The 19,713-nt window shown below is 39.5% G+C and overlaps 1 protein-coding gene across 4 annotated transcripts in view; it reads right to left on the bottom strand.

Annotated features, from left to right (window-relative positions):
- pard3bb (par-3 family cell polarity regulator beta b) overlaps positions 1-19,713 on the bottom strand; it is a 259,283-nt gene that overhangs the window by 116,478 nt on the left and 123,092 nt on the right. For 3 of the 4 annotated variants that reach the window (XM_042001255.1, XM_042001254.1, XM_042001256.1), the window contains exons 17-18: positions 13,977-14,021; positions 2,183-2,398 (exon numbers count right to left, since the gene is read on the bottom strand). In XM_042001255.1, the coding sequence (XP_041857189.1) occupies positions 2,183-2,398; positions 13,977-14,021 (261 nt within the window). The remainder of the gene's footprint in view (positions 1-2,182; positions 2,399-13,976; positions 14,022-19,713) is intronic. The other variant, XM_042001257.1, reaches the window with a different exon arrangement.

The following is a 19,713-nucleotide window of genomic DNA, read 5'->3' as shown; positions in this document are numbered from 1 at the left end:
CTAATTACCTAAAAACTAAGTCTCATACTAGTATTACAGATTAAATTATATATCACACACGGTGATACTGTCATTATTGAAGAAAGTCACAGTGAACCTTTTTCATGGTCTCGCTCATGACATGAAATATCAGTGGGCTGCGGGTAAACCTGAATCCACCTCTGACAGGTGTTTACACCTGTCACTGAAATGACTAGAGACCATGTAAAGTCTATAAAACAGAGTGGAAGAAAGAGAGACACTCAGTGCACTTCAGAGAAGTGTTCTCTGTCAATTAACAGCAGCTCTGAAAGTGCTGAACATTTAGAAAGATGGTGACAGATGTGCCCACCGTGTGTGTGTGTGTGTGTGTGTGGTGTTGACATGCCCTATTAGTCCTATCCTTTGTGAGTGTAGTAATCTGGAACAACCCGACTCATTACTCTGGTGGTGACTGATAAGAGTTAGCTGCTAATAACACAGATGGGAATTGAATATGTGTGGATATTTTGAGGCATGGGGTGATTGCTGCAGGACCCCTTGTCACAGTTTGCTGGAGAAAGCGTAATTGAGGGACACCTTGCACGTGGAAGTAAGCAGAGAATGCATCAATCATCGGGTGAAAAAATCCATCTAACGGCACTGAAGATGTATGTGAGTGATTAGATGCGAAATTTAAAGATAGAAATCTCTGTCCTTTTGGAAACGGTGATGCATGGGGCACAGATGGAAGGAAAACTGAGCGAAATGTGTAAATATCTCACTTTTCAATCAGTGATGAGAAAGCAGTTTTTGCATGAACTGTAAAGTGGAAAACAGACGCTGACATCGGTGATAGAAATGCACCCAAAAGGGAAACATGCATGAATGTCCTGGTGTGATATTATTGGCTGCAGCCATTAAGCCACAAGTAATCAAATGCATTACATTCTCCTTTTTTGTTGTTATATAAATTATCTTAAAGTTACTTTGTCATGCTAATTTATGGTCTGCAGAGGACAAGATCATTTTTGTTTTGCAATGAGAAAAGACATATTTAGAGAAATCATAAAAACAGATCTCTAACCTTTAAGCAAAGTAGTGGAATAATAATGATTTGGGTTTGTTGCAGTTGTCATGTATAACTGAAAAAAACACTTTCAAATTTAATATATTTTAAATGAAAATATTTAAAGCGTGTTGAATGAGGATAATACATGGCTATATTCATGGCAAACCATTTTTATAGAAGAGTGTGTTAACATGAAATATGTCCTCTCTGTTGTTTTTGCCTCTAAACTTGTCATGTAGGCAACAAGTGGTGAATTTCCACCCGCATCTTCTTTTGGATTCATCCAGCTGGAGTGAAAATGAGTCTCCAAGTTTTCCCACAATTTGTGCGACAATTTTCGTCCCAAATTTATCTACAGCAAAGTGAGTCATTTGACAAATGAACAGATTTGAGGTTTTCAGCTGTGTTTTTGTCCAGAATCACTTCTGCCAGTACAATAGCAGCAGGCAGGAAGATGTGATGGGTTTTTTGGCCTTAGCCATGAGCAAAAACACTACAGAAGAGGCCTCCAAGGCTTTTGATAATGTGGTTGTCTTAATAAAAACATATTCATCTAAATATTCACTGAATTTTACTAGCTCTACTTATGCTGTCTTCTGCACTTGACGTTGAACTTTCTGCAGGATCGCTGCTACGCTTCAACCATGTTTTAAGCTTTCAAACTGACAAGTGATTGACAGGTAAAATCATTTGGTAATGGTCAGAAAGGGCCAAAAATCCAGGTATGTAGGTGACCTGAGTTTGTTACAATAAATTAAACTAAATGCTGAATAAAAATTTGAGTTGATAAGGTCACATTTATATTTCATAGAAATATTTATTACACCATTATTAAATTTTGCATGAACACTGTTTTTATTTTTCTATTTTCTTCCATACCCCCTAGAGCAACTCTTGAGTCATTGTCCTGCAGGTTTTCAAGGTGTCCCTGCTGCAACACATCTGGCTCAATTGAAATATTTCTGCAACAGCTTGTTGTCATGGTCAGTCAGATGTGCTGCAGCAGAGACATGTTGAAAACCTGCAGGACACTGGCTCAAGAGGTCCAGAGTTGGTGATCCCTTCCCTAGAGTATCTTTACACACCCTCAGGGGTACTTGTACTCCCATTTGAGAAACAGTGCTCTGACTTAACACTGTTTATCTCTCTTACCATCGTCGTCTTCAGCCGGCCCATCGTAGGATTTATCAATCGCTGCTCGAAAGCTCTCATTGCAGCCTCTGCCCCTGACCATATTCGGGCGAGGACGGTGGAACGGGAGGAGCTCGTTCTTTCTGCTGACTTCTGACATGGCTGTCTGGAGACTCTCCAAGGAACTGGACTTTTTCAAGCCAAGGGTAGGACCGAGTTCCACAGGAGTTGAAGGAACTGAGGAGAAGCAGAAAAAAAATGTTTTAGTTCCACTATTGCAGTCATAACAACAAATAACCTGGACAGCATGTGTACAAATGGTTAGTTTTGTTCAGCTTTGATGAGACGTTCAGATATCGCTGTACTGCCTTGGTGTGATTGCATCAAGAAGCCCATGGAGACACTGACTGGGGGCCAGAAAGAAAATGAATATGGCTGAAGTCTGAAGAGCAGGGTAAATATGAAAAAGTGCAATGTGCTAAACTGTGCTGTGACAGATGTAAGGTCTGCTTCACTGTTACTATTTCTCTATCCATCATCACAAGTATACTGTGAGAGATATTACTAAGGGAGGTAGGGATCAGACAGGAAGGATGATGAAGAGGTTTGCAATGGATGAGAAGACAAAACAACAGTAAAGTATTCATGGGGGAGTTAGAGATCAGACATAGCACAGAACAAGGTAGAAGAGAAGACTCGACACGCTCTGCTGCAACAGACCACCTAGCGATCATTGTGATCCTGTTGCACAAAGCTAGCAAAAGCTAATGGCATCCTGACTGCGGAAGTTGGACCAAGCTCAGCTATAGGCCTTAACTGTGGTTTTTTCCACCACTTGTGAGAATTACTGTTTGTAAGGGGGAAAAAAAAGAGGGGGCAGAAGGTAATGTGATTGTCACTGTGTGCCAGCTAAAACAGGGAAGACACTGATGGTGGGTTAGATGGGAAGAAGACGGGCAAGAAGCACAGCGACAGGGAGAGAGCAAATTAAATTTCCTGAGGGGAATATCACTAGGGAAAACCCTGGTGGCAGGAAGGAGGACAGAGAAAAATGGGGAGTAATAGAGGAAGGCTGGGCGTGCTGCCAGCTCAAAATACTGGTAATCCTTACACTCATGCGCACACACACATTTCAGATTCCTTGCTGGCTGTGGCTTGTCGATATGATGCCACTTTGATTCATGATAGCTAAACTTGCATCACTTTAGCTAATGATTCCCTATACACACTGCTGCTCTTTGTGTGTGTGCGTTTTCAGAGCAAAGGAGATGAGAGGGCTGATGTGACTTCCACGTCTATTTAAGCAACCATTAACCAAACACACCGAATTGCACAAAGAATGATAACACAGGGTGAAAGTATGCACATGCATAATGTAAGTCTGCTGCTTGGAGAGATGGACAAAGGCCACAGCGTGTGAGATTCTCCTCCATAAACACAGTCCGCATGACATTCAGAGGCAGACTGAATTATTAAACATCACAGCGCTACAGTATGTGATTAATCCCTGCTGAATCAACCCTGTGGCGATACTGTGGCTTTCTAATACAACCAAACAAATATAAATTCTCAGAAAACACAGCACATACTTTAACAGTGTACAGCTATGTTTTATTGCACATCATCACACTCTTCCGCCGAATTAAAATTAATTTCATTTTTAACAAAAAGATGGAAGTTTCTATGCTTCATCAGCAAAATGCATAAGGCTCAACTGCGGCCTTTATTTCCCCCCATACTGTAGACAGTGTGGTTGTTGTTAGCCATCTATTAGCCATTCATGGAACTTCGTGTACACAGAACCGGTTGTTCTCTCACCAACTACTGGCCAGCTCTGAATTTAAAATATTCCTCCAGTCTGCAAGGTTTCATCAACAAAGAAAAAAGGTCAAAAAATAAATCGACAGAAAACAAAAAGCAGTATGGCATGACTAGAAAACAAAATGACAAAGAAAACGTAGTGGAACACTTCATGTCCGTCCTGGTAAGAGATGGGAATCGAAACCCGGTTCCACTCAGGAACGACGAGCATACTGTGTGCGTGAGAGGAGGAGAAATGCTTTCCCCTTCATTTTTAACTTTCAGCTCAGGTCTCTGTTGTAGGTTTTAATGAAGGTTTTGAAGGAAATTACAGTATTTTTGTTATGAAATATGATCTCAAACGTCAGCAGCATTTTCAGATCTCTGATGGCGGAAACATTTCACACCGCAGCTGATCGATCAGTGATCAGTTATGTTCCACTGATCCGAAGTCAAATAAATGAGTTTCAGTAGAGTAAAAACTCCAGTGAGTTCTAAACCACCTTGTGTTATTATATAAAGTCTAGAAGTGGGCTGCAGAAAGAACTGGAGAAGTGGCTCCAATACCTAGAGAAACATCGCCATCCAAAAGAGCACAGTCCTAGCTACAGTGCTAAGATACTATATATATAGTTTATCTTGAGGGGTCCTCAAGATAAAATAGGTTGGGAACCACTGAGATAAATGATCTGAGTTGAGGTTACATTTAGGTAATGTTGAAACAAAAAGAGAATCTGTGTGCTTGAGCCAGAAAGTCCCCATAAACTTAGACAGTCGCTGGCCCAAGACTCCAACACAATAATCACAACTGAATCTGATTTCTTTTTTCTGGCACATTTTCATTTTTGAAGAAAGTAAACGTGTGTTCGAGCCAGTAAAACAGATCTGCCACTTTTCACCTAGAGACATACTCTATGAATGCCACCAAGAGTATGTCTTGAAGTTAATTACTTTACTCTTTGTAATTTCTGAACTGAGTCATCAACATGTCATCACCATTAATTGCAATCTTTATAAGATCCAGCAGCTTGATAGGACTTTGCGTCTCTGGCTACCTGCCTGAAGCTAACTGTACTAATAATAAATTGCATGCAAAGGCAAATCTTGAACTGAATGGCTGGTCTAATACACCTCTTTCAATATAAAATCCATGGTTTAAAAACTCAAAATAGAACAGATTAGGGATGTCAGTAAGTTCTGACTCACACCAACAAATCAATGAATAAACTCATCCAGGACTTCCCCTGAATTATTTTGTTTTTTCATGCAGTAATTTGAGGCCTTACGATTGTAAAGACAACATGCTTGTGGTTGCCAACAACATTCTCATAACACAAGTGGCTAAACCAACAACTGACATTTTTTATCAGTTACTACTGTTACAGTTACTACGCTGAAAATGACAGGACACACCTATATTTTTACACATTTGTGTTTTGACCGCAGTTAACAGGACCGTCAAACAAATTTTCATTCGTTTATTTTTCCAGATTTTGTTTGGGCTGGATCTAAAATCAAGCCTCTGTGATGAAGTGATTAGATATTGAGGGGAAATGACACCCATTTAAAAATAAATAAATAAATAAAAATAAGTGTATGATTTGTATTTTTCAGTAACGTCAAGCTAAGCTGATCTCATAAACACACCCACATAGCCATGTTGTGATAAAAATGTTGCCCATTTTGTGGAATTAAGCAGTGGAAAGGAGACAAGACTGTATGACATGTTATTTTCTGCAAGTGCTTCCCTTTGTGAACACGCTGGCCTGAACAGCCAATCAGAGCTTTCTCAGTGAAATGCAGAGAAGTACCAGAAGCACACCCCAGATGCTCCTGACGGTTGACTGTTGGCTGTGTTTCAGGACTCTTAAAGCAACACTTCATATATTTCTGACTTTAAAATTATGTGCTTCCGACTTCTTTGGATGGTTCACTAAGATTTCTTATGTACATCCGTGGACCCGTTATTGCCCTGCAGCATCCCGAGATTCAGAAACCACACTTTGCAACGTTTTGTTCCAACCCAGAGCATCAAGTGTCAGCTGCATTTTGTATTGCGACACTGTGTCACATGCCAGCAACTGGATATCAACATACTGTCTGAAGGATTTGTTTCAGTTGATTCAGCACAAAAAAAAATGCAAGAGGACATTATTGGAGGACGCAGGGAGGGAAAGTGAAAAAAAGAGTAAACAAACTAATTTTTTCTGGCTAGAGAGAGCTCAGAGAAGAAACAGGATGAAAGACAGATGTTGGCTTAGCCAAAGTGCAATATCTGCCTTAAGTCAGTAGTGTTCCTTAAAGCTCACTGTGCCGACAGCTCAGCCACATCATGGACGGAGGATGCCCCTCAACATTAAAATGTAAGGTGCAAAATTGAACAATGTTTATCATTTAGTTTGGAAGGTAATCAAATGATTTGGTATGTGATATTAGTGGAGATAATAAATCCAAGCATCTAAGCAATTTTGTTTACACCGTTTATGTAGTTAACTTAAGCTAATCTGAAATCTGTCAATCAAAATTTCAGTAGACAAGCCTTTAAAATCTCCAAACAAAAATAACTTTTCTCATGATTTTGATACCTAATTTGATGTGCTTTGCTTAAGTTTTAATTATCAATATTTATCTTACTGGTTAATACATTGTTCCATGATATGACAAACTCACAACATATTTATTTCTACTTCACTCTGACTTTAAATGCAGCATTGAAAAGAAGAAAAGACCAAGGTTCAGTTTTCAAAGACAATTAGAAACACTACTATATGTAAGAGGTCCAACCCAGAAATGCTCCTAGCGTGTACACTGACTTAAGTCCAAACTGTGCAAAGCAGTTGGTTGTATGATGACCTAAATAGAGTTATAAATAGCTCTGTGGTGTTTGGCTGGTTAATCAGAGAATACACTCACAAAAATCATGCATCTACACACAGGGTGATGACCATGCACTCACATGCTCAAACATTTCTGCTGCGAGTAGCAGGATTTGTGTCACAAATGTAATTACTGCTGTCCAACTGTAAGATGATAGAATTAAGCTGCTTTTAGAGAGAGAGAAGGATGACAAGCAAGACAAGAATATCAAAATGGTTTGAGGGAGACGGGTGCCAAGGAAAAATGGAGGGAGAGGTTGATGCAAATGAAAAAACTAAGACAACAACCCTGGGAATAAATAAGGGACTACAGGAGTGATAACAGTACAAAGACAAAGTAGGAGAAAAAAAAAAAGAGTTAAAAATGAAAAACAAAAGCACAAAGAGAGAGAATGCCAAGCTATCCCAAGGCTATTTGTTGGCAGGAAGGCAAAGGGCTATTTTCAAAGTCAAAATTACACCAAGGAGCAGCTTAGCAGCAGGCTTCAGCTAGGAAGCCAGCAGACTTGCAAACAGCCCCAACTTTTGGTGAACTAAATCAAGCTTTTAAGCCTCCAGTAAAGAGAAGCAGCTCTATTTATGTGTTACTTTTGAATTAATGAACACAGAGAAGGCAGCCTTTTTAAGTTAGGACAACATGTAACTTCCCTCCCTGTCCCATCAGTGGACGTCCTCTCATGTTTCCACCTAGAGTATAAAAAGTGTTGCATCACAGCCCATATAGCCTTCTAGCCCAGATATGGAACATACCGAGGGATACAAATATTACATTTTTCACATAATAAACTAAGAAAATAATCCTGTTTCCATTCAAAATGATGTTTGCTGAAAATATTTGTCAGTGCATGTGTGTGCAACTGCTGTGAGATAATGTGAAATGTGGAAGGAAGATCATTAGGTTTTACATGTGTGTGTGTGTGTGTGTGTGCCTCCTATCTCCCAGCAGAAATTAGGTTTTGCTGTACCACAGGGCTCCGTAATAACTGAATGAGCATCATAGGCCACAAAAACATCATCTTCAATCTAATGTCTCACTATTAATTTTCTGATTCTTTCCACCAGGGATGCCCAGATTTTAACCAATAATTAATTACCCTACTAATAAGTAGGGGTCAAATTGAGTTAATCACTAATTAAATAATGTCATTGGTAGCTTTAGTGATGTTAATGTTTGTAAATGACGTCCTTTTGTTGTCCATAAAGTGATGGTATTACTGTAAGCAAAATGTCAAAAGATAGCCATCAAAATGCAGTCAGCTTAATCAAAGGTAACTGCCTTGAGATTCACAGCTGTTACCATTAACCTTCTGGGGAAAAAGGGTTGTGATTGTTGGAAATCAAACTGAAACTAGAAGCAGATCTGCCATTCTAATTTTTTTTTGCCAGTGATTGTTCCTTATTCCATTTCTAAGATTTCCTTGAAATTTAATCAAAATCCATTCATCACTTTTTTAGTTATGCTGCTGACAGACAGACAAATCAACACCACTGAATACAGGAATGGAAAAAAAATCTAACTATTATGCCAAATTACCACTGTCAGCCCAAATAACTAATACACATGAAGTTATACTGCAAAGCAAAAGTCAAAGTAAGACACAGCTTCAAACATGAATGCAAACATGTAGCTGTCATAATAAGATTGTTCCTGTCCTGAAAACAAACAAAAGCTATGTGTTTGAGGCTCAAATACAACAATAATCAGATGTCAGGGATGTTGAGAGTGTCAGTGAGCGCTACTGTCTGCTCCGTCAGACCTCATTGATGCATGTTATATCATTACAGATTCTGCCATTGATAGATTACTCTGGATGGCTTTTCAGCATAGTAAACGAACTAAATACATTAATGGGACATTAATCATATTATTTTTTATCTGTGCATGCAGTTTTAAGCCTTTAAAAGTAAAGAAATTTTAAGGTGGTTATCATTTCTTCCCCTTTTATTATACCAATTGGTCTTATATTATACACTGTTACTTGTTTTACAGAAGCGCAGTCCTTACAAAGTATACGTCGTAAAGATGATTAATCAGGCTCTCCAGGATTAATGCAACACCAACTGGTTTTACTAAAGGGGAGAAATAACTGACTTACTTTTGGGATAAGTTTATATAATGTGTTAGTTTTAATTGAACATGCTTATCTAGAACTAAAAATTATCAGAATTGATGCAAATATTGCTTAAAAGTTTTTATATAGATGCTGCCTTCCAACAGTCAAGCAGGATGCAGAAAAAGCACCTAAACATAGACATAGTTCACCAGTGCAGAAGGGACCGAGGAAAGATGAAAGACTAGATAGATATAATAAATAAATAAAAAACACCAAAAAAAACAAAAGACCGATGTTCACCAATGCTTCAGGTATGCCGGATGGACAAATTTGAGTTTGATGAACAAGACTCCCAAAAGCCATACCTGCTATTGGAGTTGTAGTCTGTGTACACAGACGTAGAAGACTTAGTGGAAAATAAATTCTCACTCAATACACAAAATGATGTAAATCTTAAACAACTTTAAATGTTATAAAATCTTCCACTTTGTTTTCTGGACAGTGATTGATATTTTGCAGAACTTCGTTTAACAATAAAGAGAGAGAAATAAATTGCCTTCCCTCAGTCGTGAGGATAATAAAATATAGAGAACAGCACATGTCAGTGATCACTGTATAAAGCCTGAGAGATGAATGGCTGCACCAGCGAGAAACGACAGCACTGACCATCTCCTGATTACTGCTCACCTTTATTGGCTTACTGGGTGAGATGGAGTGGGGTCAAAGGTCATTCAATATACAGTAGAGCAACCAACAGTGGACACACAAAAACAAATTAAACATCAGTCTGTGCAAAACACACACAAACAAAGCAAAAAGCCAGGAATGGAAAAAATATATTCACGATTCCTGCACAACCACAAACGCATCATGTATAGCGGTGAAATGAAAAGCAGGGACTGCTTAGTTCAGCTGTTTGAGTTACTTTTCTAATATCAGTAAAGGACTAATGTGTGGCAGCATCACACACACCCCGCACTGACACACAGGCACACAAATTGAGCTGCTCTCCCTGTGACAAATTAATCCATCAATCCACATCAGCCTAACAAGGTGGCTCTCAGGTTAAATCCAAAGCAAAGTCTGCAAGAGCCAGAGAGGCTGGAAAACAATGGAAAAACAGAAATCCCAGAGACGGAGAGGAGTTAAGAGACAATCACAGAGAGGAGAAGACAGGAGGAGACAGAGTTTTGGCAGAGTCTCATCAGTGTGTAACGCTTTTCAAAGTCAAACTTGCACTGGGGAGCGATTCAGACAATGGTCGGCACCAGCGTCCCTCAGCATCACACGGCCCCCTGACACCGACACACAGAGACATTCTCAGAGAGATGTTCTCCGTCCTAAGCCCCTCTGCATGTTTGCCAGCCGCTAAGTCTGAATGGCGTTGGCAGCGAAAACGGTGAGTGAGACAGAGAGCTGGTGGCTGAGGAAGAGGCAAACACAAAGACAGAGAAGTACAACAGAAGCAGACAAGCGTTGCAGCAGTTTAATACCAGTTCACTGCAATAAAAAAGAAAAAGAACAAACTTAGCTCCTCATATATAGACACATTTTGCCAGGTCTCACTTTTCACTCACATTGAAGTGATAATTAAGGCTATTTGAACACATTTAATCCTTGAAACACACCCTTTCAAGCTTTTCATCATTTCTCTACATATTCATTAATCAAGGAAAATTCCTTCATACTTTGATTCTACGAAGCACACACATGCACACGGAGGGCTCCAGGCTGTCTTTATCGCCCAAGAAAAACACAACAAAAAGAAAGACAGCTGCAGCCGTTTCTTTTGTGTCCTGTCAGCAGCTTTTGTATGCATGTGTGTGGCAGCGATGCCCTATTTAAAGTGTTTTAAGGACAGAATCCATCTAAGAAACAATATGGATTAACACTCTTCACTCCAATGTAGCTCCACTGTGCATGTAGGACCGACTTGAAATTCCTCATGTTTCCTCTTTCACAGCTGATTTGATTCATTACTGGAATGATGGAGCCTCCATTTCTCTGTACCACCACAAAGACGAAAGGCATGTCTGACCACAAGCACTCAGAGACGCAATTTCTTAGGATGTCGAAGCGGGGACTTTTCTTTGCGGCATGACAGTTTATTTTTAAAATATACAAAAATGAGCTCAGAGGTTTCGTCCTCACACGGGAAATGCTTCTGGTCACAAAAAATGAGGAAAAAAAACACACCAGTCACTGTCAGGGTTGGTTTCCAGGCATGCACGTATTGTAATACCGTGTCCGGTTTGCATCAAATTAAAATGGAAATCTCCCAAAGTTTTTATTTTCCACAAGACAATGGAGACTTCCCATCACCAAAACATTACCATAATGATTAAAGTGTATTAGAGTGTGTATTTGTTAAGCAGCTCCCAAGTGGTTTCTTGGGTTGCGGAGGGACAGACCACTGCTGGAAGAGAAAACATCATTCCCAGAAGTCATTGTCTTTAAACTGTGCATTTTCCAGCACCCCACCTCACACTCCCATCTCTTACCATGTCCATGCAGCTGTCTGACATCCCAGCACAGAGCTGCTGGATGCAGTTCAGAGCCAAGGAAAGTGGGCTGGAAAAAGCTTGCCAGGCACACACTCTCTTTACAAGCTCTCTGGACTATGTAGCGGTATAAAACAGAGGACACGTTGACAAGCAACAAGTACAGCACAGAAAATGTGTAAATGGGTTTTAGGAAAAAAGAAGATGTCTGGAAATTAATCAGAGGGGGAAAAAAAGTAGGGCCCCTGAAGACTTCACAGGACATTCTGCAGGCTCATCACTGAAGAAAACATAGCTTGGACCAGGAAATGTGGTCAGATAAATACTTCAGATAAATATGCAACTTGATTTTTCAATCGTCTAAATAGTAAATGATGGAACAGAAAACAAAATAACTTTGTTAAACAAGCAAATGTGACCATGTACCATATTTTTAAATTTTAAAAGATTTTTAAAGTACTACATAAATATTCTGCATCATAAAGTCATGTGAAGCTGTTAGAGCAACATTTTGGCTTCAAACCCATGATGAGAAACTGATAACCAGGAAGAAAAACTCTTTTTAGCACTAACATGAAAAATAAAAGTAATAAAGTTTTATTAGAGATTCATTCTAATAAAATAAAAACGAAAACTCAGGTTTTCATTCTTTAGTAACTTTTCTTATTTTCTGCTCCTTATGTGACCATGCTGGTACTCAGCGTGAATATGAACCTGATAAAAGCCTGCACCACTGTGTCTAAAACTAAGGCACCGCAGAATGTGGAAAAAAAAAAAAAAAAAAAGGCTGACATGAAAAAAGTGGCATGCAGCAAGACAGACTCACATCGAGTGGAATAAAGAGAGCTCTTACATTCAAGTGGCTGCAAATGAAATGAAGGAGACTTCAAGGCAAAGAGAAAAGTTTGAGATGGAACTTTAAAAAAGATGTTTGCAGGCGGCTGAGGTGAAAGCTCTCGACGCATCAGCCACATCTGCACCTGAGCTTTCCATGCAGATTGGTGTTTCCTCATATTCTCATATGTCTTCTTCTCTCCTACCATTAACAGCCTTTCTTTAAGAGGCGTCCACATTGTAGCCTCTTTTCTCTCCAGTCCTTTTATGAATTTCACTTTCATCTATACTTTGTGCGTCTCTTGACAAACCCATTTAATTTGTCCACAGAAGAACGGGATGTAGGGGGCAGAAGAGGTGAGATGCACCAGCAGATATGAAGAGGAATCTAAAAGCAGTAGGAGAGAACGTGAAGGCAAATCATACATCACTGGAGCCACTACTGATTCATGTCCACCAATATTTGATTTTACTCAGATCTGGAGAAGCTGAAGGCAAAATCAACAACTTAAAATTGATATAGCGTTTATCAAACTACTCATTTTCAACTAGCCATTTTTGCAGTATCATCCTAAAAGAGGCTGCTGCCATCAAGGAATACTGCTTCCACGCAGAGGTGTACTCAGCTCAGCAGCACTGTTCTGCTAGGTGTCATGTGTAAACATCCACATGAACGGCAGGGCCAAAGTTTTCCCAGCAGAACACTACTGGAGGCATCACACTGCCCACACCAGCTTACTGTAGTGCATACAGGTGTTTTGCCAGAGTAAGCTGTACACACTGACCAAGTAATTCACAAGATTCAAAACAAAGCCAAACAAGGGTACTTAGTTGCTATGCTGTCTAGTCCCAATGCTTAAAGGCCCATTTCATGGGTCAGCATGGGCGCCCTGCCCTCCAGATCAATGCACAACAAATTGTGATGAACTCTGAGCTCAGACACCTTCCAACTGGAACTATTGGAGCCTCTTCTACTGGATCAGACAACACAAGCTTGTTGTTGTCCCAACATGCATCACTGAGCCTACTGTTACTAGCTCACCATTTCTGCTACTTCAAACAACTTTTGGGAGGTCCTAAACCTTGCAGACCAGGGGTTTAGGATACATCACACCACCATTGTGATCATATCATCCCACAACCTGGCATCTTTCAAACCAACGCTCCATTTATCTAGTTGTATAAACTGGGATTTGCATGAATAGATGAGGAAAAAGCAGTGAGTGTAACACACAGTCACACTGTGTTTCACTTTTTCTTTCCTTTTTATTTACTCAAAAACAGTAATTATTTATATCTATACATACTAGTACTACTACATGCTAAACTACTCATTTTTTAATGCACCCCAGTTAAATCCTTCTGGAGCTGTAGTTGTGGAGATGCTGTGACTCAGCCATTTAAAGATTTGGCCTTTGTCAAAGTCTCTCGAATACTTACACTTGTTTATTTATTTATTTTTTGCTTCCAGCAAACCAGCGTTCGCAGTGGTCATAACATTATAACTGACTGATGTATTTTCTCTTCACGTTCAGGCTTTTTGTGGTTGAGCCTCAATATGGAAGAGTGTAAAACTGGACTTACTTCTGTTCTTTGCAGCCTCTAAGGTTTCTTTCCTTCCCTTTGGTCTTAGTCATCCTTTGCTCTGTATGCCAAAATGCCTTGGTAACTTTATGTTCTCAGCAGTAACTTGAAAATGTGCATGCTTTTGCCATTTCTGTGTGTGAAACCGATCATGTGTTTGGCTCACCAGTAGTGCCTCCACCCAGGGATCCCACGTTGCTCTCATCTGCCACTGAAACACAAAAAACTCATGTTAACACAAAGGCACTTTTAAATTCTTTCCATTGCTACGGAACCATTCCCTTGACGTCCACATTTTCCTCTTCTTCAGATCCTTTATCCTTTATTTTCTCTGCTCCTTCAGCCCAGGTCCTGATTCAGCTGTTATTACTGTATGTCTCCTTTTACAAGATGGCAGAGTTAGCTGCCCTCCAGTCCTGTGATGTTAAACTAACCTCATTGCTACTGAAGCTTCTTCCCTTCCTCCCTTTGCTCTCACTTCATTTTTCATTCACCCTCCCTTCTCTCTCTGTTTTTGCTGCTGCACCTCTCTTCTATTCCTTTCACCTTCTGCCCTTTCACCTCACATCTCTCCTTCAATGTTTTCATTTTTCTTGAGTTCCTTTCAGCTCTGCTTGCCTCCCTTTGTCCCTCCTTTGATCACCATTCTCAGCATTAATTCTTACACTTCCTCCCAACTTGTCTTTCCTCCTTTCTAAAGCAAACAAAGTAAGACATTGACACATTTGTGATGGTTTATAATAGTTTAAACCAATCAAAAACTCAAAAGCTTATTTATTGTGACTGATCCAACAGCAGCCGACATAAACTCAAACTAAACTTCATTACAGAGGTGGTGTTTTCTTCCTGTTCGAAGAGGAATAAGTCGATGGGAATCAAAAGGAAGAGTGAATGACAACCAGAGTAGAAGGGGCAAATGCAGACTCAGGTGAAGGCAAAAAGGGAGAAAAATGTGACACGAGAACCTCAAAATTCAGAACCAAATTTAAACAATCTTTAAATATGTAATCGGCTCAGACTGAAAGATTAAAACAGGACAAATTAAATAAAAATAAAATTATACAAGTGATCCCATGAGATAAAGTTCTGTCTCTGTGCTGCTCAGTCAGTGAATGACGTTCTCATTGTGCACATGAAGCTTTTCTGCAACACTCACAAATATTATTTCATTCATTACAAATATTTTAATATTTACCGATATGAAATATCAACAAGTTTGCAAATCATCAAAAAAAAATTTTCATGTCTTTTGGAGTTGTTCCATTCTTGTATAGTTCTGGAAAGCCATTCACTAAACAGTCAGGGAGGTTCTAGGCCAGGGGTCTCAAACCTTTACAGTGAAGAGCCATTTTTCCTTCAGCCCAGCCAAAAAAAAACCCTGCTTTAGAGTCACAATTGTTACAAGACCTTTTGAAGAAGAAGAAGAAGAAAAAAAAAAGAAGAATAAACATCTACTATAAGAAATGTGTTGTCATTTAAGAAAATTTTTTATAAAATATTTTTAGGTTTTAAAATAAAGCAAACACAAAACTGTTGCAAAAAAAACAATAGACAGACTTGCGTCTTTGGGTTGTATGTATTTGTGGAAAATGGTGTAAAAAGAGAGAGAGAGAAAAAAAGCCCATCGTTTCCAACCTAATGACAAGAAAAACAGATCAAAATATATATATTACTCGTACTTCTGGTGTCATTATGCTGTGAATATTCAATGCATTTATTCCATAAAAAAAAAACTGAAAAATTCTTAAAAGCCTGCATTTGTTATATCTATATTTAAAAACATTAGGCTCGATTTGTAGTGGCGTCTCCATACGGTAGGGTCGGTACAGCCGACGGTTTAGGGTATGGTTACGGCGTCATATTGCAGTTTCTCTTCTCCAGTAACCACACTAATTCAGCAAGAAGCTCCAGAAATCTGGAAATACGTAATCACAAACCAACCAATCACAAGAGTGTCCTTCCACATTACCGTGCTGCAAACGGCGGGAACGTCGGGTCTGGAAGAGCTGCCCGTCGAGCCCCTGATCTAACTGACCTTAAACAGACGCTGCACAAGTATAAATCCAGCTTTAGTTAGTTCTGTAGTTTTTAGCCACTGTGGAAGGACCCCTGGTCTAGGTCATAATTCTGAATTTACATGTTTATCTATATACCCGGGAAAAGTGGACTTGAGATTGCCCAATTGTGAGAGATACTTAATAAAAATATTTATGGTGGCAAGTAAGAAGGTTATAACAACGCGCTGGCTTTGCCAGGAACCTCCCACAATGGAAGAATGAATATCGTCGATTATTGTAAAGCAGAGTAAAGAAGAGCTGACCTTCAGCCTGACATTACAAGTCTACGACTCTCATCGTAGAGGTTTTATTTTTGACTTCTTGTATTCCCCAGTATCACCGTAATACTTTCTTTTCCTTTCTTTTTTTCTTTTTTCTTGTTTTTAATCTTTGTTGTCAGCACAATGCTAATTGTCAATAAACATGCTCCTTGGAGAAAATGTAGAATCAAGAATCGTTTCCCATGACTTGGCTGAGCTTATCCATCATAAGAACACCCTTTGGCGGAAAGCCCGCTCCACACAATCTCCGGCTGACTGGCTTGCCTTTCGGCAATTCAGGAATAAAACAACACAGGCCATCAGGAACGCTAAAATCTCCCATTTTAAGGAGAAATTTTCCACCTGTGGTTCTGATGCGAGGAAGTTCTGGAAAACCGTCAAGATCATGGAGAATAAACTTGCTTCCCCACAGCTACCAATCTCTATGATATTCAATATTCAATGTTATTACTGATGAGGCTCGTATGGCTTCACTTCTCAACCATCACTTTGTCAATGCGACCCAAGTTTCCCCTGTCTCAGGTCCAGATTTGGCTTCAGCAAGTTAGGCCGACTCAGCCTCATTAGATTTTCAGCCTTCTCCATTGAGCAACACACCATTCTCCTTCACACCTCTCTCCATCTTAGAAGTGCAGGATGAGCTCACTAAGCTGGATCCAAATAAATCTGCTGGCCTTGATGGTCTTCATCCTATGTTCCTGAAAGCAGCTGCTCACATTATTGCAGCACCTGTCACAAGTCTGTTTAATAGGTCCTTACAGTACTCTATCCTCCCCTCTGACTGGAAATCAGCCATGGTTTTTCCACTCTTCAAAGGTGGCTCTGGCACTGATCCAAACTGCTACCGACCCATCTCAATACTTCCATGTTTAGCCAAGGTCGTGGAGAAGCTAGTGCTCAAACAACTAAACTGCTTCCTTGACTCAAACCACATTCTGTCTGATCTGCAGTCTGGCTTTCGGCCTGGCCATGGATGTATAACAGCCACTGTGAAGGCCCTGGATGACGTCACCACAGCGCTAGACTCTAAGCAGGTCTGCTTAGCCACCTTTATCGACCTTGCCAAGGCCTTTGATTCAGTTGACCATAAGATCCTTCTACAAAGGCTCTCCAATATTGGTCTGTCCACCTCCTGCTGTGACTGGTTCTCCAGCTTCCTTTCTGACTGTGCCCAGTTGGTGAAAGCAGAAAATATCATGTCAGAACCACTCATTATCTCCAAAGGTGTGCCTCAAGGGTCTATTTTGGGCCCCACCCTTTTCTCCATTTACATCAATGACATGGATAAAGCTGTGGCAGCTCCCGGATCCACCTGTACGCCGATGACACCATTTTGTATTTAGTCGGCCCCTCTCCACAAGCTGCAGCAGCTGTTCTTCAACTCAGCTTCACTTCAGTAGAGCATTCCTTCCACAACCTCCACCTTCGCCTCAACTCCAGTAAAACAAAGTGCATCCTTTTTAGTCGGAAAACTGGTGCCGACACCCTACCAATACTCACCTGTTTAGACGGCACGGCTTTGGAATATGTCAATTCCTATAAATACCTGGGTATCTGGCTGGATTCATCTCTGTCATTCATCACCCACATCAACAATCTTCAAGCCAAATAAAAGCCAGATCAGCCTTTCTTTACTGTAATAAAGCCTCTTTCACCCACGCAACCAAAGGCACTTTAGTCAAATTGACTTTACTTCCAATTCTTGACTATGGTGACATCATTTATAAAATGGCAACAAGCACAGCCCTTAAAAAATTAGACACTCTCTACCACTCAGCCATACCCTTTGCCACAAACGCCCCTTTCCACACCCACCACTGTGATCTCTATAAATTGGTGGGCTGGCCCTCCCTTCACACCCGGCGACTCCATCATTGGTTTCTTTTTATTTACAAGTCAGTCTTTTACAAGACACCTTTCTATCTGTCATCTCTTCTCCACTTCGCTCACAGCACTCATCACACCAGGTCAACCAAATTTATTAAACTCATTACTCCCAAAACTTCCACTGTTTTTGGCCGTAACGCCTTCCAATTTTCTGCTGCAAATGACTGGAACACACTGCAGAACACTCTTAAACTTCCATCTCTGATATCTGTTTCTTTGTTTAGACAGAGACTTCAACAGATTATTGTCGACACTTGTTCCTGCTGACGATGCTGACTGTCACTTAGATGCAAACATTTGTCCACTACTTTTTCTTTCATATAGATCTGTCCCATATACTGAGACCTACTCCCTTCCCCCTTTCATTTTTATATATTTGTACTTGCTCTGCGTTGTTAGGTGTATTTTTTGTATTGTTGTATTGTGGTTCTTGTGTATGCACAGTTGTATGTTTGTATGTATGTACGTTATTTATTCCTGCTGGGGCCTCTTGGCCAGGTCATGTTTGCAAATGAGAACTGGTTCTCAAACATTTTTTACCTAGTTAAATAAAGGTTAAATAAAAATAAATAAACAATCTGGACCCATTTTCTCATTTATTAATATTATTTTTTGTCTTATCGACTGTTAAGATTGTGCTACTCCATTCTATATGAATAAAAAATAATAAAAGTAAAGTTAAAAAAAAGAAAGAAAGGCCATCTTTTGATTCTAAATGATGGTAACAATGATAGTTTCTGTAATATTTTTCTGCTCTGTAAGTGGCTTCGTTAAACCCAATCTCGCCTGTTATCACTTTTACTGAGTGAATAGTTAAATTTAACTCTGCTGACTCATTGTTGTTTTCCTACATGGCGGCGAAGTCAAAGCGTCTGATATTGAATGATCACTTTAATTAAAATGTGCCAACTTACACAAGTTGCTAATGAATTACGATTAAAATTATTCTGCAAGAAACGTCCAGACTCTTTTTCATGTCCAACTCTGATTGCAAATTAGCAGAGAGATATTATACCATTATGGTGAAATCTGTGTTTGTGTAAAAAAGTGATATTACTCAAAGTGGGAAACACGTCACGCTTCCCAGTGTAGATTTCATATGATTTGGAAAGACTGACATGCAGCGCTAATGAGCGCAATCTGAAATTTCATACATAAATCAGAGTTTTTTTGTGGCAACAAAGGCATATTTGGCAACCTATACTGAAAGTAGTCCTTTAATCATGGGTGTAAACTTGAGTAGGGATGGTAGGGGCCTGTCCCTACCAATGTCCAGTTCATTGTCCAATTTCCATTTTCTGTCACACAGCGATCAGTGCCGCACTGCTCTTTGTTTGAAACAAGCAGTCGCTGTTGTATGTGAACTTTGAAATACTTAAATATAATATGACACACTGAGGTGTTTACCTGATCTTCACATATTACAGACTTATTGTTATTTTTACACAGATCCCTGAAAAATAACTATAATAATTTTAATGTTTTTTTAATTAAAATAATAATAATAATAATAATAATTAAATGAATAATAATAAAATTATCATTTCCTCTAATGTTACAAATTCTATACAACTACAATGAGTCAAACTGAGTCATATATATTTTCTTTTTCTAAATCAAACAGCAGTTCACCACAGTATTTGTAATTATATCTTTGAATGGACACATTTCCTGTAAG

Source organism: Melanotaenia boesemani, chromosome 12, assembly GCF_017639745.1.
Source record: "Melanotaenia boesemani isolate fMelBoe1 chromosome 12, fMelBoe1.pri, whole genome shotgun sequence".
NCBI lineage: Eukaryota > Metazoa > Chordata > Actinopteri > Atheriniformes > Melanotaeniidae > Melanotaenia > Melanotaenia boesemani.
The sequence above is the reverse complement of the archived record's forward strand: the minus strand, read 5'-3'. Positions and strand labels throughout refer to the sequence as shown.